At 40.9% G+C, this 24,081-nt stretch overlaps 1 protein-coding gene across 2 annotated transcripts in view; it reads right to left on the reverse strand.

The window, feature by feature from the left end:
* Positions 1–2,191: 2,191 nt before the first annotated feature.
* lrrtm4l1 (leucine rich repeat transmembrane neuronal 4 like 1) overlaps positions 2,192–24,081 on the reverse strand; it is a 56,066-nt gene continuing 34,176 nt past the window's right edge. The window contains exons 4-5 of one of the 2 annotated variants that reach the window (XM_047568942.1): positions 21,591–21,659; positions 2,192–3,984 (exon numbers count right to left, since the gene is read on the reverse strand). In XM_047568942.1, the coding sequence (XP_047424898.1) occupies positions 21,615–21,659 (45 nt within the window). In that variant the 3' untranslated portion in view covers positions 2,192–3,984; positions 21,591–21,614. The remainder of the gene's footprint in view (positions 3,985–21,590; positions 21,660–24,081) is intronic. The other variant, XM_047568941.1, reaches the window with a different exon arrangement.

Raw genomic sequence — 24,081 nt, forward strand, 5'->3', positions numbered from 1 at the left:
CAACTACATGAAGAACACTATGTGAAGAACATTCACTAGATCCCAAACTGATCAAGTATCTGTGGAATGATCCACAGAGGACCTTCCCCTCAACCTATAGAACCCAAAGAAGGCCTGTCTCCATCCTCCAATGAGTCAAAACTGTCTTGGAGGCACAAGGGGGACATACACAATATTAGGAATGTGATCACAGTGTTAAACCTCATCCATGTGTATAGTGTCTCACTTTGTTTGTTTCATAATCTGTCTTACTTTGTTGTAATTCGGTTATCTGACCATCTCTTAAGTTCTCGCACATTCTTATAATTCTCATAATCTCGTCTTTATTTGAATTTCAGCTTCTCTAAATCCTCTGTATGGTAATCTACTTGGTCCGTATGTACATTCGCTTCAAAGTCTTTCACACGCTTTATCCTTTTATCCCCGTATCTGAGATGGCAGGCAGAGATGAGAGTTGCGTTGTTTACAATGTCACAGGAGTGGCTTGATGAATCTTACATCAGTGTCTTTTTTCCTCATAGTTTAACATCTTCTTCCTGGGGCCTTTCTGTGTGAGTCTTACAGACTGCCAACTGTTTGGACTCAGGTCAACAGGGAGCCTAAGCCACATGAATAATGCATGGTGTCTGCTCTCCGGCATACAGGCCTGCCTGTGCTGCCACAGCACACGCAGCACCGGAGACGGACGCAGAGTAACAGAGATTATGAGCTACTGTGGCGGATAAGACAGACGGGCAGACATAAAAGGAGATGGAGGAAGACAGAAAAATACAGAAAATAATACCGAGGATAAGGATGTGTAATATGCATGGCAGGGGAAACAAAATTTAAAAAAATAACGTGATATATAAAGGGTAAGTTTCTTGTGCACCACTTCCAGGGTACAATTTGATATTTATATTCCAAATTGAACCAAAAAAGCCAGAAAGCCAACGTGGGACCTGCAAATATTGTTGATTCGTTTTTGCGCTCAGGGCATTTTCTGCAAAGATAATGATAATTGCAGGAAACCACCAAATCTGATTTTCGCAATTTTACATCTTGTGTTGTGGGCTGTTGGTAGAGAAGAACTAGAGCTGCGAGTGCCTATTTTCTGACATAATCAAGAAAACAATAAGTGGACCGACTGATTACAAAATGAAGCGTTAGTCGCAGGCCAACACGCCCTCTCCCTTTGCATGTTTCCTGTCTCTGTAGCGTGCTGCCAATAAAGCCTGGCTGATTAATGAAACATTTCTTGCAGTAGTGGCATCTGGCAGAGCCCGGCCTCACTGAGTTTGACTTTTATCCGTGAACCAATCTCAAAAAAAGGATTTGAATTTAGTTTTTCCTCGCTTTTGAATTCAAATTACTAATGTCACTTTTTTTTTCTTATTCACAGAAACAACATCCCATTTACCGTGGGTTATCTGCAGACTTCACTGTCGGCCTTTTATGCTGCGGTTAGATGATGTTTTTCGGAGTATTCAGATACACACAAGACAAATTCTCTCCCCTTCGCTATTTCAACTGAAATTGTCTTCTTTGAGTTCCTGCATAAGCTAGCAACCAGCAGGGGTACGGAGCAGGGCATCGTTCGGTGACTGGAATAAAATGACCCTTTAAGAGGACTAGGGAGGAACCAGGGGTAATAAAGTGAGACAGTGATGCAGAGCAATGGCCAAAAAATAAATAAAAATGTCCCAATAATATAGCGAAAGGCGAAAGAGTGCGAGATCCGCGGGCACCCGGTGGAAGGGAAGACAGGATGAGCGAGGGAGTAATGTAGTAAAGCAGGAGGAGATAGGTAGAGAGGAGCAATGTGAAAAATACCACAGGGAGTGCTGGGCAGATTGGCCATCTGGACCTTCGAGCTGACAGCTTGACATGTTCCAAGTGGAGCAAACGTGGAGCAAATTCTCTAAGCAGGGCCCCCCTCTCGAGATACGCAACACATTACACAGGAAGCGTAATTAGAGGGCTGCTGGGGCACGCAGTGAGCGTCACCGTGAGCAGAACGGTCGAACAGAGATCAATGTTCTGCTCTCTAAATTAATGAGGCTAATGTTGATGTGACAACCTTCGTCGCCGAGAGATCCTTGTGGAATAGGACAGATTTCAGCGGGTGCGAATGAAGACACGGAACCGAGAGCAAGCCCAGTAAACTACAGTGAAAGAAAATACTTCACACAAACAGACGGGCGGAAAAAAAAATGATTAATGGATAGTTTAATCTGACCAATTCATATTGCTCACCAATGAAGTCGTTATTTTTCATTATAAAACATACTGTTGAAAGTGAACAAAGAGTACAACTGCTTACTTAATATCAACAAATTCAAGAGGGAGGGGTGGCAGAAATTTACAATAGAAAATTGTCATTTTCCAGTGTAGAAAGATTACGTTTAAAGGTTCCAACAAACGATCCACAATTCAGAGTGTCTCAACGATAATTAAGAACAGAAAAGGAATGAAGCACACGCAGAACCGCGCACAGCAACACCTGCAGCCTCGTTGAAGGGAGCGACATGGGGCTGATTATTATTATTATTATTATTATTATTATTATTAGGAAAGTGAAGCATGTATTCAACAAAAGGCGTACAACAATGTAAAGCAGTGCTCAGTCATCTTCCAGACGAGGTCTCCCTTAACGAAGACTGTCCCCGCAAGGTCATTTTGTTCACAAAGACGCACACGTTACACACATGGGGTGGGGTGGGGGTGGGGGCACTGCTGGACGTGTTAGAGTTGAGGCTTCTTCTGATTATTCGTGGATTTCATTGAAAGGAACAAATCTGATACAACCCACGTTCGGGAGAGCCAAAAGCCAAAAAAAAAAAAAAAAATTGCAGAAAGAAAGATCCATTTGGCTGTTTGGTATTTGGCGTTAAAAATGGCAGAAACACATATTTATAAAGTACAACATTAACAACATTATAGATCCAGAAAATTACATTTTACCCTTGGTAGTTAGATTGTTTTCTTCTTTTTTTCACTCTTTTGTGTCTGATTGCTCTTCCTGTCCTCCAAATCAATCCAGGTGGTCAAGGTTTGATTGCAATTAGCAACAACTTAACAAACTTTTTTTTTTCTTCGGAAAAAAAAGAAACAAACTTAAATCAAACAGCAACAACGGCTTCACCGCTGCCCTTCCTCTGGCAACGATGCACACAAGCTTCGAACAATATTCCAGCTGTGTACTTTGTTTCCGCCAGGTGAAGCCAAGTCACTGAGAGAAACTCAGTGACTCATCTTGTCATTTTTCTGCTCCAGTGATGCACGCTGACAACCATCATAGCCTTCGGTGTTATGTTTTTTGTTTTGATTAAAAAAAAGAAAAAAAAAAAGGTTACCGGGAGGTGACAGAATGAAATCAAAATATGCAAACCCACTTTAAAATATACACAGCCGTGTTAGCAGAGCAGTCCAAGCTACAGTGCAGTTTTGTTAATGGTCCATTGCTCAGTTTATATATATATATATATATATATATTTTTTTTTTTAAAGCCTCTTGAATTTGTACAATGCCCCATTGTCCTCGTGGAGACAATAAGGTTTACAGTCTATACAATGGGCTCCCATTTAGGTGATTACCATCCATGACTCCCCTTCCAAGGCTCTGCTGGTCAGCATACAGCAGGACTGCACGTCCACAACCATCAGCGTCAGTAGCGCAGTCATCAGTGTCAGTGTGTGGTGATAAAGCATGACTGGGTGCAGCGAAAGCCGATGACCAGGGACCACCAACGAACAGACATTATAAAATGTTAAGAAAAACACAGTATTATCTCCTCCTTGCTTTGGTCCGCGGTTTGCTCGTGTTAGCGTGGAACGGTTGTATCCTTGGATGTGAATTATGGATCCTGACAGCTTCCCTGCGCACGTCTCAGTTTCACTTGGCTTGCTGCATCCACCCAGAGCAGTTCCTATCAAGGGTTAATGGATGGTAGGCACGTCTCCGAGCCAGGCACCAGGTAGGGGGCGTGGACAGGTGTACTCATTCTGCAAGAACAGAAGGAGAAGGAAAGCGGCAGTGAAGTTAATACCACTTAACAGCTGGTCTGCGCCACTTGCAGAGGTGGCGGTTACAATGTATAGTTAATTACAGTGCCTGGTGATTTGATAACAGTACAATAGGGTTGTGACAGTGCCAGCAAAGCAAATTAGGGTAAGCAATTAAGCAGATGATAAAATCCCATGTGCTCGTAGCTTAGAAGGCTGAGGTGGGGCAACTTCCCTACCGTCCCACAGAGATGTTAATTAAAGTTGAAATAATCTAATAAAAATGTTAAATTGGACCTGCCTCAAATTTTCATCACGTTACCCTCGTATTGTTTGCTGCCGTTGATATTTCAATAGCCCTGCAGCTAAGGATTAATCTATAAACACTGCATGCATACATTTGCATGCATGCTAACATTCCACTCTTACTCCAGTGGAATACCATTACTTATTTGAAGCAGGCCATCATTATCTGTGAATGCTTATAGCGCTGAGGTTCACAGGGGACTGGAGCCTATACCAGATGACATTGGGCGAGGTCACCAGTCTATCACAGGGCTAACAAAGAGAGACAAAAGACCATCTCTTGTACGAGAGACACCCACGACTCAACCTAAAACGTCTTCGGTTTGTGGGAGGAAGCCATTGCACCCAGAGAAAACCCATGCAGGCAAAGGGAGGACATGCAGACTAAACGAATAAAGGCTCCAGCGAAATGCTGTGAGGCGAAAGTGCAAACCACTGATACAGCAAGTTCTGCTTGAATTAGGCCTCGCTCTATGTATAGCATTCTGTGACATGTTGGGTACGTTAATCCTCCTGCTGCATGTAGATGGGAAAAAAGTCCAATGATGAGTCTCTTTCGTATTTTTAAGTGTATTTAAGTGGAAACTATTTGCATATAAGTGCATATTAAATACTTATTTAATGGGTAAACCCATTTTGTGTTTTCTGTTGGATCAGGGCAGCAACAACCAGTCAATATAATCGATTACATCTATCATGTAAACACAGTATGTTTTTGTTCAACCCCAATTATGCCAGCTCCTAGTGCCAGGCATGCTGAACAGTAGACTTCATATTAAAAAAAAATAACTTGACCTAAATGGAGAACTAATGAATAAAAGATTTGTAAAAATCAAACGGCCCACCCCAGCATCCCAACAGCTAGAGTTTTGTGTTCTCATCTGTTGCATTTCAGTCAAGAACTCAACAAAGACTCTCTAGACCAGGTGCCAGCGGTCGCACGGCGGTGAATTCGCAAGTTCATTTATGTAGAACTATAGAACTAAACAACGTAGATTTCCACATCTTAATGTTGTGATCCAACTCAGTGTGAGCAACATTTTGCAGATACAATAAATACATTAGCTCCATGTCCAGTTTCAATCACCACAAGCCACTGAAGTTAAATCATACGCGTGGGGTCTATACTGAATCAGGCTTAACGTTCATGCACAAATTGAAAATGGTCTCTTCGTTTAAAACATGTTATAAGAAAATGTTTTGTACATTTTTAAAACATGAATGGCTTGTGGATATTATTTAGTGTTAACTTATATATAGTATTAACCAAAAGATTAATCAACTACTCAAAAAATATAGATTATCTAAAAAAAAAAAAAAAACTAATAGATGAATCGACCAGTCCAAAACAAACAAACAAAAAGATTAACTGCTTCAAATGATTGGCGTTTGATGCAGCTTTTTGTAGATGCATCTACTGCATCTTACAATATGAACACTCTGATCTGTAATTACAGAAAACGCATCCAATACAGCAGGATATAAAAAGATAATTTCAAATGACCCAGGAGTATTTCCTCACATTCACGCCCAGCATGCCAGGCTACTTCCTGTCACATAACACTGGTGATTTAGTAGAAAAAGTCAATCATGGCAATAGACTGATTTGGAACCTTTAAATGTCAGAGCTTTCCCACAGGTCAAGTCAAGCTTGTTGAGATGTTGTTGCAGATTAGCAAGTTATTTTGACATTTTGCTCTCGTTCGAGAGCTACAAGGCCTGAGCCGCTCTCAACACTCAACAGGCAGAGGCACACTCAGCCCTCACCTCCAGGTTTGCCTCTGAGCGCTTGTGCTCCGAAACCCTCCGCTCTACAACTTAACCTTCAGAAGAGCCTATTTGTGAGTTGGCCACAGGTAAACCCACATCACATTAATAACACAAATGCGCCCAGGTTTGGCGGGCTAGGCAATCTCTAAAGCTTTCATAACCTTCTGGAAATCATCCCAGCTGAACTTTATGTGCCGCTCAGGCTGAGATTGTTGTCGGCGTGGAGCACATCTCTGTAACACGGGGCTCAGACGAGTACGCCCTGAGCGGAACTTTGATTTAAACGTTATCAAACGGGGCTGACAAGTCTTCACTCAACTCTTTATCTAGCTCTCAGGTGGGTGTGAGTGAAGTGAAGGCAGCTGCACAAATTGTCACACCTCAGACAATTTCAATAAAAAAAAAAAAATAACAAAAAAAAAACAGGAACGACTTGAAGCGAAGGCTCAGGCTGTGAACACTTGTGACGACGCACAGAGACACAACAGCTGAGGAGCACAACCCTCTGCACAGGCAGACACACACATTCGAACAAAAGGAAGACATCCTATCAGGGAGTGAAATAAGTCACTGCAGTGGAATCAATCTGCCTTCTTTTCTTTAACTGATAAGCCTGTTATATCCATGCGATTTGAAAAATGATTCCAGTCTTCCATATATACTCAAGAGCTTTTTTTTTTTTACACATCTATCTCACTGTTCTTTGGCTGTTTATACTTCATGTGATGCAATTTTCACAAATAAATGTTTAACCAGTCAAGTATTACTCTGTTGTCTCGTTTGTTCTTTTGCTGCAGTTTGGTTATGGGCGTAATGTGCAATGCAGTTCTTTCAGATGTCCGTGCGAGTGAAGCAAACATCTGAGCTGTTATTTACGAAAACTCATTATGCTCCTCCAGCGTGATTTTCTTCGAGTGCTCAGGAAAATGAGGGTTACTGTAATAAGCGCTTCCACCCGAACCTCTTCCAACACCTGCATTGCATGCAGCCGTTTGTTGTTTGATTGTGTTCTGCTATAAGCTAGGGAAGATATTTTTACCCCCTCCCCTGCTGCATGGCTGAGGATGCTTTTTGTCCCCAGACCCCACCTGTCCCGATCACTTCTGCTGCTTCCAGACGTAATTGGCCATTCACATCCTTGATAGCACAGAATATATGGGATACAAGGAGGAAGATGCTTGCACAGCAATATTCAGGTTTTGTCATCGGTCATCCGGGATGTGGGTCTCACTTCTGCAGACATTCTCACAAATGGAGCCCAGATCTGGTGGTTTGTTTCCCAGGTCAACAGCACTGAATGCTTTTTACAACGGTAACAGTTCTGAAGTAGCAACTGTCCTCCTCCACCTGCGTGTGACAGCCTCTGATACTACACCTCTTACTGTCAACGAAGCAACAAACATGGCGACCATGGGCTCTGGCCACTTTGGGATTCATTTTCGAGGTTCAGAATCTAATGGGTGATGTCATGATGGGTTTGTCCATAGTATATACAGTCAATGCCCGGGATACACTTGGCAAAATTTATGGACAGGGGTTCCTTGCCCTGAAGTGGTAAACAAATGTAAACATATATCTAGCCTATTAAAACATAAGAACTGATTCAGGCACTTGGTAACATACACATTACAACATTCGGTCACTTCTTCGTGGTACCTAATAAACCAGTTACGCTCAGTGTTCATGCAGAGGTGGGCCGTGCAGACCTCATTTAAACTGAGAATGTTGCCATGATCTTCTCTGATTGGTTGCATGAAAACCACATGCTTCTAAACTTCACTGAGAGGCACCGGGACTAAGAGGCAACTTCCGGTTCTGAGCAATGAAGCCCATGGTAGCCTGTTTGTTGTTTGAGGTGGTAGAGGAGAGTTGGGTGGGCGGGTCTCAACATCTAAGCTGCTTTAGCTCCACCCATACATGATCCCATGTCCATATTTGAAGTATCCGAGTGTGGGCAGAGTAAAGCACATCCAACATGGCGGGCGTGGGCTTCGCCAACTTCAGGTTTCATTATTGAGTTTAATAGTCCAATGGGTTTTCTCATCGTATATGCCAACAATGACCAGGACACAATTTAAAATGTGTGCTGAAGTTACTAAATATAGTTCCTCGCTCCATAAAGTTCACCTAATTTTGACAGTATCTCTTTCTCCCCTGTGTTCTCCGCTAATGTTGTGGAGTTTATCTGGACACACTTACCAACAATGAGTCAGGCAATAGTACAGGCTAGCCTAAATCCATCAGTCGAATGACTTTGTCAGATATCTCTGAGATTTTAAGCACTCTAAGTGAGATTCCCATGTGTAATTTGAAAGATTCTATTAACATAATTGGATGGAAAGACATTTAAGAACATACAAGGGCTGTGACACACATCATGGATGAGCGCAATGTGAGCGCGTTTTCTTCCCCAGTGTTGGACCTGTTGATTGCCTTTTAGCCTACTGAGCATGTTTAATCTGAGACAAAGCCCATCAGTGAGAGACAGATCAATCTCATGGGCTATTAAGCTTAGTGAAGTACTTCAGAAGAAGAAAAATGGAAATGATGAAAATAAGCAAATGGCAAGAGGGAACAAATATGTAATGATTCTAATATATAATTATTTTGACAAAAGCATGGCCATCTTTAATGAACAAATTACAGACCTGATTTGCACAATGACCTCTTGTTCCAAACTCCTCCAATAGAACAGAAACTATAATCACCTACTGGTTTGGGCAGTTATTTCCTCTTACATAGTTGCAGAACGTACATGCTAGTTGACCATCGACTACTCTTTGTGTTCTGTTCTTGTACAATCTCACCAACTTCCTACCAAATTAGATCTGTGATCAGCAGAAGTCTCAAAAGTAGACGAATAAAACCCAATTAAACCAAATTAAACAAATATTATACTTATTTATTCTAGAAAGTTAATCATTTGGTCATATCTGTGAGTTGCAAAAGTATGCAAACCCTTGTTTTCAGGATGTGGTGTGAACCCGTAGCGCAACAATAACAGAAACTAAACGTTTCCAGCAAATGCTGATCAGTCGTCTACAGCGGCCCAGAAGAATTAGCCAATAATATTGAATTTTCTTGAATTAATGTCTTAAATACTGCATTATATTTTAGTGTCATCTGTTCGATTATGTTCTCTTCATCTACTTTGAGGCCGAGTAATTTATTATTGAGGAATATAGGAAATTCATAAAGGTGCAAAAACTTGGACTTAGCTTAATACTAACTGTGTGGCCGTAGCAAAGCAAACCTATGAAATCCACTGGCGTGTGGAATGTTAGGGCCATGTTTGCTGTAAACTCTAGTAAGGATTGCCGGTTTACAGCAAGAATTGGTTTTGTGTAGACGTTTCATTCGTGAGAAAATATATTTTAATTTACCTGTCTCTTTAAAATGACACATAATTGGGGGTGGAAACTCAAAGCCGTGTGACAAACTCACACAGCTCAATTGTACTCACAAAGCACAACAAAGCACTACTAATGATAACAGAAATGCGCATAATTATAAACGCCGCTACAAAGGCATTCCAAAGGAACTATAAGCCCTTTTAAGTCTGCCTTCTGGTCTTTTCAAGAACACAGGTTACATGTCCAGCGCAACTTTCACCCAACACTTTATCATCTCTATGTTTTTTAATTAGGATGCTAATTAGCATGGCGCAGCCATGATGCAATTAGTTCGCTCTCAGACAGGACAGCTGGAAGTAAGGCATATGCCTGCCACTCTCAAAAGGACCGACAGTCCTTTCACTCCACTCTGCGCTCCAATTACCCTGTTCTATTTCCCCACCTTGCTCGTGTGAAGTTGTTCTCGTCTCTCCCTAAAGGCTCATGAAATAAGCGGCAGGCGGCACAAACTCAACTGGATGTGTCGATCCTTTGTGGAAAAAAAAAAAATCAAGCTAATGAGACAAGTGAAATAAATGGAAATTATCAACATAGCAAGGTCTGCGTCTGTTCTCAAATCATTAACCTTTAATTTAACAAGGTCTGCGGTATGTACGGACACGGCTGCTATTTTGTGCCCACGTATGGGAGTGTAAAAAAAAAAAAAAAAAAAAAAGAAATCAAACATCCACACGCAACGCAGATAAAATGACAGCAAATTAACAGCAACACAAACAAGCTTATTTCTGCTCAAATAATAATGATTTAAAAGAAGGTACAATTAAAAGAGAAACCCTTTCTGGCGGAGCTGATGGACGTATAATCTCTTGATCCCAGCAATACAGCCACTTACAATTTCTCTTAAGCTCTCACTCGATATCTGACTCACAGTTCGCTCATTACTTAGTTAATACATTGTGGCTGTTTGAACATAACAGAGCAAAAGCCACTGCGAACAAAGACGTCAGCACAAACATCTGTGGAGTAATTGGGATACTCTCTCCGATAAGTGTTCAGGGGGAATAAAAGGTAACGTAATGGACTGCCTCCTAATGGGCTGACAAAATCCATTCATTTAAGGCTTCTAATATTGTTTTCAAGCGGGGTCACAGCAGCCGTGCCTGAGTATTTGCATACGATATTAATGATCCGACACATGTATCATGGGGAAACACTGTTATCTTAATTGATTCTTCTTTCTTTTCCTTTTTTTTTTTTTTTAAGCATGGTTTTTGGGATCTTTCTTTTCTGCTGTGAATACAACATAATGCACCGGCTATCGGCCTCGGTTTGTGCTCTTCCGCTGCTTTTTAAAAGCATAAATATAATATGTACCCAGATTAATATTTGTGCTGAGTGCATGAATATATGAATAGATAAATCTTGACAGCTATATCATTGCCTCCGGACACGTTTCTTTCTTCTTTTTTTTTTTTTTAATTTTACTTTTCGGCTTGAGTTAAAGTGCAAACTTTGCAGCGACAGCGTTGACAAACGTGCAGGGCAACACGCAATTTTTTGCGAGAATAACAGACAACGTGAGATCAGACTGGACGGAGCTCCACAAATGCATCGTGACAGTGTCCGTAGGCACAATCTGCTTATAATTGCTGGATGTAAAGCACGCTCAACACCCGTCATTAAAATTCTAGATTATTCTTCAGCGTCTGGTTTGATTTGCAATTGCAATGAGGAAAGGTTCAATGTCTTATCCATTCTATACTATATATACATAATACATAAATGTCAGTTTGTTGGTACACCTACGTCTGAGTGAAAGAAAAAAATTATCCAAGCTTGAGTGGGATTTCCCTCTACTCCAAGCATATAGTCACCCACATCTAAGTGAGCCAGTGAAGGAGTCAGTGACAGTAAGCCGCTCTTGCATCATCTGAAGTTAAACAGAGAGCGATTTCCTGTGCCCATGCATTAAGCGAGACACGCTAAGGCACATGCACATGCAACCGGAGGTACAGCTCGCAGATTTCCCCAAGGTAATCCGACCCAGTGAGTTGCAGCAGGGAGGAAACTGAGCTCATCCCTGATGAAACGCCGCGGTGCGTGCGCATATTTATGTTGGTGCGTGCACATGCATGTTTATCTGCGCTTCAGCGTTATGATTTATGATGGCTGTGATTTATGCAAGTGATGGATGACCCCATTAGGTGCAGCAGGTTTTTTACTCCCAAGTCTCTCTTCGTATATATCATGTGGTACCCAATAAATTGCGCTGCACGTGCCTGAAACAAAATAAATAAAAAAACACGTATAAATAAGATGAGTGATAATTTCCTTCCCTTGTTAGGATGCATGCATCATGCGCATGTTCGGCTAATGTAATGGAGGACATAACCACGGCATCATCCATTCCGTGCGTTGTCCCATTACATGCAATGCCACCGCGTTTGCCAAGAAAGTGCCTTGTCATCAGATTAAAAATCTGCTCACGATCGAGCGTTTTCTTTCAGTCAAACGTTTGATGTTGCTCATTTGTCATCAAACTAATAGTGCCTTCGCGGTGCCGCTTGCGCTACACTACGACGCGCGGCCCAGCTGAGCGTCATACGCCGCGTGCTCAGCTCGGACTGGACACAGGTGACACGCGCTGACTGGTTCTGAAACAGGCGCGAAATCACGAAATAGCCGAAAGTCTAAAAATAAAGAACGGCGCGGAACAACAGGATATTAAGAGGATCTGTCCACCCGAGATACACATCACCTAACTGCTCCCTCCCTCCCTCTTGCGAGCACAGCCTCACCTCACTCGCTCTTCCTTCACCTCTCTTCCACTACCGCGTGCTTTAGCTCTCTTTCTTTCTTTCTTTCCCTCTCTCGTCCTCACACTCGAACATGTGAACTCTCACCATCTCTTCATTATCTGTGTAAGACCCGTTAGCCTGAGCAGTTTCAGCCACAATTCCCCGTGTGCATCACCTTCAGCTATCCTTTAACCTGCAGGACACCCACGCAAAATGTTGCTGGGTTCACAACTCAGTGGATTTGTTTTTAAAAAACAATAATAGCAATCAGTCAAATTGAGGCAATTTTTGTATTTGAAAACATAGTTCTCATGTTTCCTCTGTTAGTGTCAGACTGTTTGCTGCAGTGGTAGACCAGATCACCAAACATAATGAGGAGGCCTGCATGAGAGAGGCAAGGCACTGTGGCACACATCCTACAACTTGTTACTGACAGTCAGTAACGAGCTGTTTGTGGAAATCCTTACCGAAAGAAACAAATATGGCCAATGTGCAGCATTCATGCGGGAAATATGTTAAAAAACAACGTCCAACATGTGAAACACTTGTGGAAAATGTGCTCTGGATGTGTCAAACATGGGAATTTGGAACACTTTCACGTATATTCCCACGGGTTTCACGTGGAAAACCGATACGATACCCATGTGAAAACTATAAATGTGTGGAGATCTTTTTTTTTTTAGATACATTTTGCGAATTTGATCTAAACAGCAAATGCCCGTTATTTCTGTGAATATGTATAGATGCTCTGTTAGCAAATAAAGACATAAGACAATGTTGATTTATCCCACATATGGGAAATTACCTTGTCACAGTAGTGCAGAATTAGGTATGAAATATATACCAAAAAAAAAACAATAAAAGACAGTATCAGTTTTGAAAGAATGTTCAAAATATACAAGAATATACAGCACTCTGACAGTCAGTATATACAGTGTGGGCAGGGAATTTCAAAAATGTTAAAAAACTGGAATATAATATAATTGCTACGATCAGTGAAAGTGAACATTGAGGTAATTAGTGCAAGATAGGCTGTGCAAAAAAGCAGATTATTGTGCAAAAGGATCTGTAAAAAGGACGAAAACAGGTCATAAGATGGTCTGGGTTGTGAGTTATTGTTGACTCAGGCTGGTGTTGTGCAGCCTGAACTCCATTAGGATGGAGGACCTGCAGTAGCGTTCTTCTTGCACCGTGGATGCAGCAGTCTGCTGCTGAAGGAGCTGCTTAGCTCCTTAGCTAAGAACAAAACACCTTTGAAGATCTTCCCATCCACGACAATGGCTTCCACTGAAATACTGTAAATTGATGGATGGAAATTAAACAGGCGCAAGTAGCAAGTCACAAACAAATCTCTGTAATTGGAAAAAAAAAAAAGATTCTTCCTTCCGTACACCACCAGAATGGTGTTGTACACTGAGTGGCTGAAAGGTTTCTTGAAATCCACACGCGCAGTCATTAAAGCCATCATAAAACGGCTCCATAAAACTTGCACACCCCATTCACTTTTTACACGATTCACTGCCTCGTACATTAAAATTTTACTTTGCCACTTTTTAAATTGCCATTTTGCCCACGTGTCGGCACACATTAACCCAGAATGACAAAGCAAAACCGTGTTTGCAAAATTTCTAAGAGGGCTGTTTGTCCCTTTCTCCTGACAGGTTTCCCGGGGGGCAAATATGAAGTTTGTCAACTTACGTCTCTTCAATTTAAAATGTACATGACAAGGGATGCTAATGATGAAGGCGTCTGAATACTTTCTGAAGTAACCACATAAATGGTGTTACAGTGGTAAAATAACATTCTCAAGTTTTATTTAATTAAATAAAATAATCTGTAAATTAAGTCTGAATGTGCCAGTTCCTTGTAGATTTTTTAAAAAGGCGGTTCTCCCATTCCCTTTTTTGCTTTCTGATTAACAGAAATGATCTTCCCTGACTGGGCAGCTATCTGTGCAGAGTTGATAAAATATTCTCATCTCAGTCATATCAGGTCTCTACAAATCACACTACATAAGTTGTAAAAAAAAAAAAACACACACAATTAACTGCACAAGAAGATAGAAATGACCAGAATGTTAGCATAAAAGATACTTGCATGTGTTTGACTGCTGCACAAGTAATGAGCCCTTGCACAGTCAGCCATTAAATTCTCTTTCCTCGCATTGCATGCCACTGGACATTGCTAGCATGCCACATGAGCTGCATAAGGACAAGAACTCTTATTAGAGATGACTGCAGTGCAAAGGTAGAGCTTCACTCCTGAGAAAGGTGTCAACATTGCATTTCACAAGCGTTATTAATCAGCTGCAGTAGAACAACATGATGCATTTTCCCTCCAAAGCTCCCAGTTTGCTCCTCTGTCAGTTGTCGCAGGCTGGAAATCGACACACACGCGCCAAACGTGGAGTCTGACGGACATTCATTAAACAGCCATGAACACACAAGGACGGCGTGAGCTCCCGCGCCTCACAAACAGGCATTTATTCCTGCAGCTGAAGGCCAAAAAAACATCTTGAGAATTTCTCAACTCCACGGCAATAGAGCAAGTAATGGTTAAATTTGCACTAAACAGGCAGATATACTCCACGGATAATGAACACTTTACACACACTGCTTTTATGATTCATGCACAAAGACAAGTTCTTTTAAGCACAGTTGCTCTACAAAAAATTTCACGGTACTTCAAGGTGCAGACAAGTTGCCATAGTTCTTCTTTGAATTTAGCGTGTCTCATCATGAAATCCCTAAGAGACTCCATAATGTTAAGATCAGGTCTATGCGGGGGCTACATTATCTGTTGCAGGACTCCTTGTTCCCCTCGTTGCTACCGAGCCCATGCCACAGAATAAAAATGGATCAAATCAGGCACCTGCTCCATGGTCTTGCATAATGGATAAAAATTAACTCGTCTAAAAGGGTCCTGTTGATATGAAGAGCAGTGCAAGTCCAGTCAGGCGTTCTATCTTTACCCCCACTCTTTCACAACTCTCTCTTTCCACGTTTCTAATCATCTAGTATAACTCAACTCTTACACCAGCTGTATAGGGGTTGTGGGACTTTCCAATAAAACACCTTTGATTTCATCCTCTCAATCAGTCATCATTTATTTGTTTTTATAATCTAAATATGTTCCTCTCTTTTGCTGTCAGCTGCCATTTCAAGTCAAAACCGCTGCATCCCCCCTCGACCACATTGGCTTCCAGCCTTCACATCCAGGACCTTGGTCACACCCACCAGTGGGGTAAACGATAGGATTTCTGTGAGCCTGTCTAGACGTGGTATTAACCAAGCAGCAACCTCCAGGTCTAAGAAATGAAGCCTACATGGAAGTGCAAAAACCTGCAGTTCATCGAGTGGCCACTTGGGGCTGGCTCCAAAAGGGAGCAAATCCCCATAAACCTCCATGTTAAAAAGCCTAACTTTACAATGATATTAAACATGTTTGCAGCCTGGTACAAAAAAACGATTTTGGTCTCAATAGTTTATTTCACTATTCATGATAACTTTACATGGAGTGAATTATTTTCTAACTAATTTGTTTATCTTTTATTACAGTTTAAAATTGTGCAAAATTAAGGGTGTTCCTGCTTTGAGTCCGAGCTAACAGGCAGCGGAGAGTTGGGAGGACGGGTTTCAATGTCCGACACGACTGTCATATCCATATTTGGAGTGTCAGCTCATCCAACATGGCGCCCACGTTGGGTTTCATTTTTGGGGTTCAGTGAGGTTGACAGTGGATACTCGGAATGGTTTCAGTCATTTTAGGTAGTCAATATAAACTGATAGATTTTGCTTTAGTTAGGATGTGACATCGTCCAGACCACGAGTTGCTGTGCCAACCACTCCATAAAGCAGTGAGAGTTGAGAAAATTAATTAAATAAATAAGTGTATAATCTAACATTTCCTTGTAATTGGTGGAGGTACAGCAGAACGCTGTATTAATTAATTTCAGTTAATTCAATTAATTGAAAAAGTGTGGGTGGGTCATTGAGATCGCAGCACCGCAGGGCTCTACGCTCAGCCCGTACCACGCACACTCTGGCTACAACATCAATTTGGTCGGTGTAAGGAAGTGGGGACGTATTGTCCATGTTTACACAGTCGGTGGTGTAAGTTGAACTGAGGACGCGTTTGAGGTGGTCTGTGCCGCTTGCGAGTGTGAACACACATGCGTCACTAACAAACCACCTACTCAACTGACGTCCACTTGTGTGAGTGCAGTTTTGCCTCATTCATTCAGACCAAACACACTGCTATCCAAACAAAGTTGGATTTGTCGAGTTTCTTGAAGATGTTTCATCACTGAGTATCACCGGGATGACTGAGAACCTTCACAGACACACACGCTGCTATTGTAAATGATATTAACACTAAGCACAGGTCCATGTTCTCCTCCTCAGAGGTCATGGCATCATGATTTGGTCTAATCACCAAAGAAGATTGTGCCCTTATTAAATGCAAACTTTATTAGTCACTGATATGACATCTCTCTCTTTTAATACACGGTATTTACCAAAATGGCTCAATGCAACAGGAAACTCTTGAATAATCAGAAGGAACAGTATTGGCTCTCAGCTGACACATTTTCCTATAAAACCAGCCCTGCTGTGGACCATACTGCCACTAAGATTGTTTCTATGCTTAAATCAAAGTCTCCCTTTTTTCCCCACACTTCCACTTGGCTCCTGTTGGAAATTGAGCTACTCAGGGGGTTCTGCTTTGGTCATGCCGGCACCTCTCATCTCTGTCATCCCAGCTCAGGACATTCGCTCCGCTGCTCTCTGTAACTAACACATACTTCAAGATACATATAAAAAGAAAGAACTCGTTATTCCTGAAAGGTGTCTCACTCTTGTTTGAGTATCTGAGTGCAAGGCAAAGCGTGTTGATGTATTGTGAGTACTGATGGCTGCATAATGTGAGACAGAAACTGAGGTGGGTTTTCTAATTTTCTAATTATTGACTTTTATTTTTGCACAGGGAATTCCACTGATCCGTTTGACGGCCTGAAATGACCCGCTCTGTGAAGTATAATCATAAAACGCACCAGGGGAAGACAAAGTCCATCCAAATTAGAGCCCGTGTTATATTTCTGTGGTGGAGACAGTCCAATTAATCAACATCTTATGAGCATGAATAACTCATTACCAAAGTTCACACAAGGGAACCAACAGTCTGCTCTGTGATTTCATGTAATACAGTGCAAAACTGTGGCAGCAGCGAGTCCTCTGAGCCCGTGTTAAGAATTATAGAATATTTATAAAGCCAATGATGTGAAAAATTGTAACTTTTTTTTTCAATTTGTGTATTTCCTTCAGTCACTAACTTGTTAAATATCTTTATATGGAATCAAATCTGTACTTGCTGACTTAATAAAATTCCATTCAGGCCTGTCTCAGTGCAATACAATGCATTTTAACATGATTAAGTGTGATAGAGATGTTGTAAACACTTTTATTATTCAATTATTTTTTCGGGACAGCATTTTGGCCACTGGTTACACAGGAGGGAGGTTTTGGCATCCGCAAGCAAGAAAGATGTAAATTAAAATGGGCTCTTTCATAATGTAATGATCATGATAAAAACCTTTTCAGATGATTAATTACATTCTGTTTAGACAGATATAGTCCCATTTTATTAGAGGGAAAACCGAAATAACTCAGCTCAAATTAAGCCTCTCAAACGTGGCCATAATGTTTATCCATAACTCCATGCTGCTGTGGTTTATATACTGTATATGCAGAGTTTTTCAGTAATTGATTTTGGCCATGCTTCGGGAGTGCGGTGTGCAATTTGGCCATGGCATAGATGGTATACGTTTTGTTCTTTGGGCTCTATGCTTCAGCAGATTCAGTTTGAAATAAACTAATGGATGCTACGTCAAAGCCCCCCGTTACAGAATCAAGCCTCTACTTTAATTGAGATAGTTTCATAGCAGTGGGGAAGGAACTGTTCGGGAGATATGACAGCAGCTCCCAAAGTTTAAGGGCCTCCGAGTAATTGGACAGATGCTGCCTTCAAATGGAATAATTTCTACTGTGTTCACTGAAAACATTCTAATGGGTTTCCCCCTCTTGTTAGCATTCATGAGCCTGTAAGTGCAGTTTTTGTGAGGTCCAAATTCACAACTTAAGACGTGTTTGCTGATGTTTCCAGAAGTAGCAGGAGTAGGAGTAGGTAGTAGGTATTAAGAGTTCATAGTATGTCTGAGGAAAAGACCTCATCCTTTCACTGTGTCTTAGTAATTATCTAAAAATTGCTTGTGCATCGGTTGTCCTTGGGTGCTTATAGTGTTCACTCGAACAGCAAAGGTTTTGTGAAACACAGCTTGTGATACAATAACCACAATTTCAGTTTAACTCCACAGACAGTTTATTAGGTACACCTTGCTTGTAAAAAAGTTGGACCCCCTTTGCCATTAGAATCATAGCATCACGCAGTTGCTGCAGATTTGTCGGCTGCACATCTTTGATGCAAATCTACCGTTCCACCGCATCCCAAAGGTGCTCTATTGGATTGAGATCTGGTGACAGTGGAGGCCATTGGAGTACAGTGAACTCATTGTCATGTTCAAGAACCCAGTTTGAGATGATATGAGCTTTGTGACATGGTGCATTATCCTGCTGGAAGTAGCCGTCAGAAGATGGGTACACTGTGGTCATAAAGGGATGGACAAGGTCAGCAACAATACTCAGGTAGGCTGTGGTATTTAATCCATGCTCAGTTTGTACTAAGGGCCCAAAGTGTGCCAAGAAAATATCCCCCCACACCATTACACCACCACCACCAGACCATTGTTACAAGGCAGGACAGATCCATGCTTTCATGTTGTTTACACCAAATTCTGACCCTGCCATCCGAATGTCGGAGCTGAAATCGAGACTCATCAGACCAGGAAACGTTTTTCCAATCTTCTATTGTCTAATGTTGTCCCAGTTTCCTGTTCTTAGCTGACCGGTGTGGTCTTCTGCTTACCTAGCCCATCTTCTTCAAGGTTGGATGTGTTGTGCATTCAGAGATGGTATTCTGCATTCCTTGGTAGTAGCGAGTGGTTATTTGAGTTACTGTTGCCTTTTGCCCATTCTCCTCTGACATCTCACACCAACAAGGCATTTTCGTCCACACAACTGCTACTCACTGGATATTTTCTCTTTTTCGGACCATTGTCTGTAAACCCTAGAGATGGTTGTGTGTGAAAATCCCAGTAGATCAGCAGTTTGTGAAATACTCAGACCAGCCCGTCTTGCACTAACAACCATACCACGTTCAAAGTAACTTAAATGCCCATTCTGATGCTCAGTTGATCTTCAGCAAGTTGTCTTGATCACCGCTAAGTGCCTAAATGCATTGAACTGCAGCAATGTGTTTGGCTGATTAGCTATTTGTGTTAACAAGCAATTGAACAGATGTAGCAAATAAAGTGGCAAGTGAGCATATTTGAAGCCAGCAACATGAACATTAATTCAAATAAAATGATGATATATTAAGTCATTATAACTTATTCTACTTCCTATGCTTACCAATAAAGCTGTGTCAAACACATCTGATTTCCTTTGTCTCAGTTTTTGCTTGGTGGTACTCTCCCAGGCAGTCACTGAAATGACCTTCAGTGCTTGTTTGTTTTTGAGACACTCAGCCTTCAGTGCAGCTTTCAGAAACCAGAAGGCAGCTCAGTTGGATCTAAATCATGTTGTTTGACTCGACTTGTTTAGGATATTCACCTCTTCACTCTGAAAATGGCTTCTATGGATTTGGACCGCTGAAAGATGAAAGGCTGGCTGATTATTTTTGATGCACCTGACCGAGTCCGAGTGAAGACCTCTCCATTCATGCTGCTGCTGCCGCCATCAGAAGGGAAATTGTCCACAAGTGGCAATTCCATTAGTAGCCATACATGTGCAAATCATAAAAGAAGCGCCGCTACACGATGGCACAATATGCTAGATTCAATATAGTTCCTTTTTCAAACCACATTTCTTTTGGTTTGGTTGGAATTATATTCAGTAGACTGACAGAACCCATCAAATATCCCAAGTTATAATAATGTGCTTTGTAATTTTTGGGTGATTACAACAACAACAAAGTTCGTGTTACTAATAGACCCCTTCATGGCCTATGTCACTGTGACGCCACAATGTTAGCTGGAGGCAGAACAGAGTGAAGCTTGAGTTGAACACTGTCACTTTCAACCACGAAAATGTCATCTTGCTGTATTTTTTGGTGCCAAAACCAAAAAATCAAAAACAGTTTTATCGCATACCAGCCACTGCCAGTCGTAGACAACTTTGGTTTGGCTTTTAAATTATTAAAAGATAAGATTAATTTGTAATGCATAAGCAGTTTCAGCCCGGATAACATTATGAGCTAGACCAAATCATGACTGAAGTTACGTTAAGTTAATCATTATTTAGAGGATTCTCATTAAACATTAATGTTTAATGTGCAGAAGTTGCATTTACTACCTTTACACACAGTGGTTCCGCTTACTTCTTGTAATATCGTTGTTGGAGAGGCTTCCCTTGATAAAGACAGAAACTCACTTCGTCCCCTCTGTGTCCTCCTTTGGTCAAATCGTCCATCCAGTGAGTGAGAGTGTAGGAGTCGGTGAATGTAGTCCCATCAGTCAGAGTCAACATTTTTTTAAATAAGACTCACAGTCTCGGAGAGTGAGTGTATTAGTACATTGCCTAAAATATAAAATTTCCATGTCCATTCATGCCAAAACAGTCCATTGAAATATGCTACCCGCCATGTACAGGCTATAGTGTTTGAGATGTTTGTCCAAAAAAAAGCGTTGAATAAGGTCAGCTGGACTTGTAGAATTTCTTGAAATTTTCAAGAAATTCTACAAGTCCAGCTGACCTTATTCAATGCTTTTTTGGATTACCATGACCTGGATGACTGAGAACCTTCACAGACATATTTGAGATGTTTGGCTTCCAGTTAAGCCCCTCCAAAAACGTCACATTGTTTACAAACCGTGAAGGGGTCTACGTAAAACTAATTATATGTCAGTTTTTGTTCTCTTCTGATGGCCAAAACGTCCAACCCTATCAGGATGTACAATGAACTCAGTTAATCAGTCAGAGCCCTCTTTATACTTCATACTTCTTGAGCGAAGAAGGAAATTTATGCTTTTTTTTCAGTATGTGAGCATTCATATCTTTTTGTTGTCTTGATCATTACTCACCTACCATAATTTCCCAACAAAGTACCATCATTTTGTGTCTGGTGAGATATTGTAGCAGTTCCCATCTGGAAATGCTGCCCATGAATCTGTACTGGTTTGCAGTGGTTTATGACTCATTCTGGTCAGGTGTTGTAATTGTAATCAAAAAACAAGAGGAGAAAATACTGAAATAAAATGTGCACTGACCTGTTGTTACATTTATTTGATCCTTCAGTGGATCAGTCTGAATCCTTGAGGAAGGGGATAAATTGGAGCCTGTGAAGATAATAACAATTTTGTCTCACTCCTAGTCAATAAATATGATTCATCCATAAGTTTTCTAAAGCTGTCAAAAAAGGTAAGCTGTAAGCTTGCAAACTCTTGCAGTCAAAATGCTGGAAGTTATTCTACTGGGGGCAATTTTGGTAGTTAGCTGGAATATGATAAAGGGAAATCCAAGACTGATTGAATGTCTTGTGATGTGTGATTTGTGAGCTGAAATGACATGCGGCTCGGTGCGAATTTAAGTGTCTGGTCTTGGCTGTGTGAGAGGGTTGAAATGACTCGTGTAATGTGGTCAAAATATTAAATTTGCACCAATTTACCACCCGTATTCAGATAGGCTGTATCCACTTATCTCATTCAAGTAGCCCACTCTGCAAGAAAACTATTTTCTCATATATTGTGCATGACACATTTGCATTTGAATGGTGCGTGTTGTTTAAAATCGCAGCAGACTGGGCTGCGAGTGAATGCAGCCTCATTTAGTTGTATATAAGAGGGTGAAAGCTTACTCTCCTCCAAGTCTAAAATGGCTGCAACGGTTCTGAAAGGACCAAGTAAATAGATTTCCGTTGGTCTGATATGAATTGGTATTGTATCAACTACATTAACACACAATCTACTTCTTTAATGAGATGCAAGTATCCCAAAGCTAGACATGTCAAAATGCTTGTGTAATTTGCCAAACATCATAATCCTTCATTAGGTTCCTGGCTTGAATAACAGGATAAAATGTGACATCATAGAATTTATATAATACAAAGATAATGTCTGTAAGAGTGGAGGCATGCTTTGGAGATTTGAATGCATCAAATTATGACAGGATTCTGGCAAAGTGCTCGTGTTAATCCGACCAAGCACTTATATCTTTTGACTACTGGGCCTCTACTTCCCTGTTCTCTGGCCAAAAGCACAAACACTGTAATCAAGCTTTTTGTCAGTCATGTTGAGCTTCATTAATGCATTAGGCCATTTTGAAACATTTCCATGTCTCATTTCCTTAGACTGCAGTGGAAACTGTGACGGCCGCCTTTCTATCCTTCAGTTATTCATGCAAATTTCCTTCACATGTTCCAAATCTGCCGCAGTTTTCTGACATAATAGGACCCGATGCCGAAGAACTGCCAAAAAAGCTGCAGGAGATATCGTTTTCATCCCCCACCCCCCCCTTTTTTTTCTCCACTGAAGTGGCTGTTGACACTTGCCAGAGGGTGCAACAGTGCAATTAGCACTTCTACTGCAACTAGTAGTGACAGTGTCAGATTCAGCTGTTTAAAAATGGCAGGCGTAATGTGAAATTTAACAAAAAAACTGATTGCAGATGATATCATGATCCAGACTGTGATACCATGAACTTTTCAAATGTCCTACCAAAAAAAGGAAACGCCTCATCCCAGTGTGTAACAGTGGGAGGGTTGATGAGTGTGGATGTTAACCAGGAAATGGCATGCAAAAAGTTACATAAGAATAGAATAATAGCAAATGCTTCATGGATTTGAGAAATTTAAAGAAAGGAACTTAGGCACATAAGCAAAAATTATCAGATATCTGCACGCTCACACACACACGCACACACCCTCTCTCTAACATTGTGTCCCGTTTGGCACACATGCGCCTACAACACAAGACAGTTTATGAGCTGTAAAGTCCATGATGGTTAACCTCTTAAAGTGTTTCTCAAATCGTTAGTTTTTACAAGAACTGATTAAATGAGAGGGGAATCAATTTGGCACAATTAAGTGAAAGAAGAAAATGTATATTTGATGAGGAGAGCATTCAAAAAAGGCTCATGAAGGCTCATAAACTTGCAAAATAATCAGGGTTGAACAATAGCGCCAAGCACGGACCACCACTGGAGGTTATTTCCTCACAGGTTCTGTAAAAGTCATGAGAGAGTTTGCCAACCAGCTCCATATTCTTGTCACCAAAGCATACAGTACATTTAACACAGCCAGAGGATTTTAATGTAAATTTATTTCAATTCTGCTCATACTTTTATTATCATAACCGCATGTAGCAGCACGACATGTTGTTTGAAGCTAAGGTTTACAGCTCGGTATAAAAACAGGTAAATATAAAGTTATTTTCTTAAAACATTCATGTTACCAGTACTTATTAACACACACAAAAGTTTTATAGCCTGTTTTGCATGTTTGACTGTAATAAATCTTCATGAGCCAACACATGAATATTTTATGGCATTTACAGATTCGACTTATTGAGATTTATCGTTTTCTATGCACTACAAAACTGCAACCAGCTCTTAGTGGGGTATCTAAATTTTGTTTATAAAATTATTATATTTATGAAATGTTCCCTGTGTGTGAGAGCCACTGTAAAGAACATTATAAAGAAAGAAAGCTTAATTTTAATAGAATGAGACAAAATATCTTGTAATGTCATAAGTAAATAGCAT

This window comes from Mugil cephalus, chromosome 19 (assembly GCF_022458985.1).
Source record: "Mugil cephalus isolate CIBA_MC_2020 chromosome 19, CIBA_Mcephalus_1.1, whole genome shotgun sequence".
NCBI classification, from domain to species: domain Eukaryota; kingdom Metazoa; phylum Chordata; class Actinopteri; order Mugiliformes; family Mugilidae; genus Mugil; species Mugil cephalus.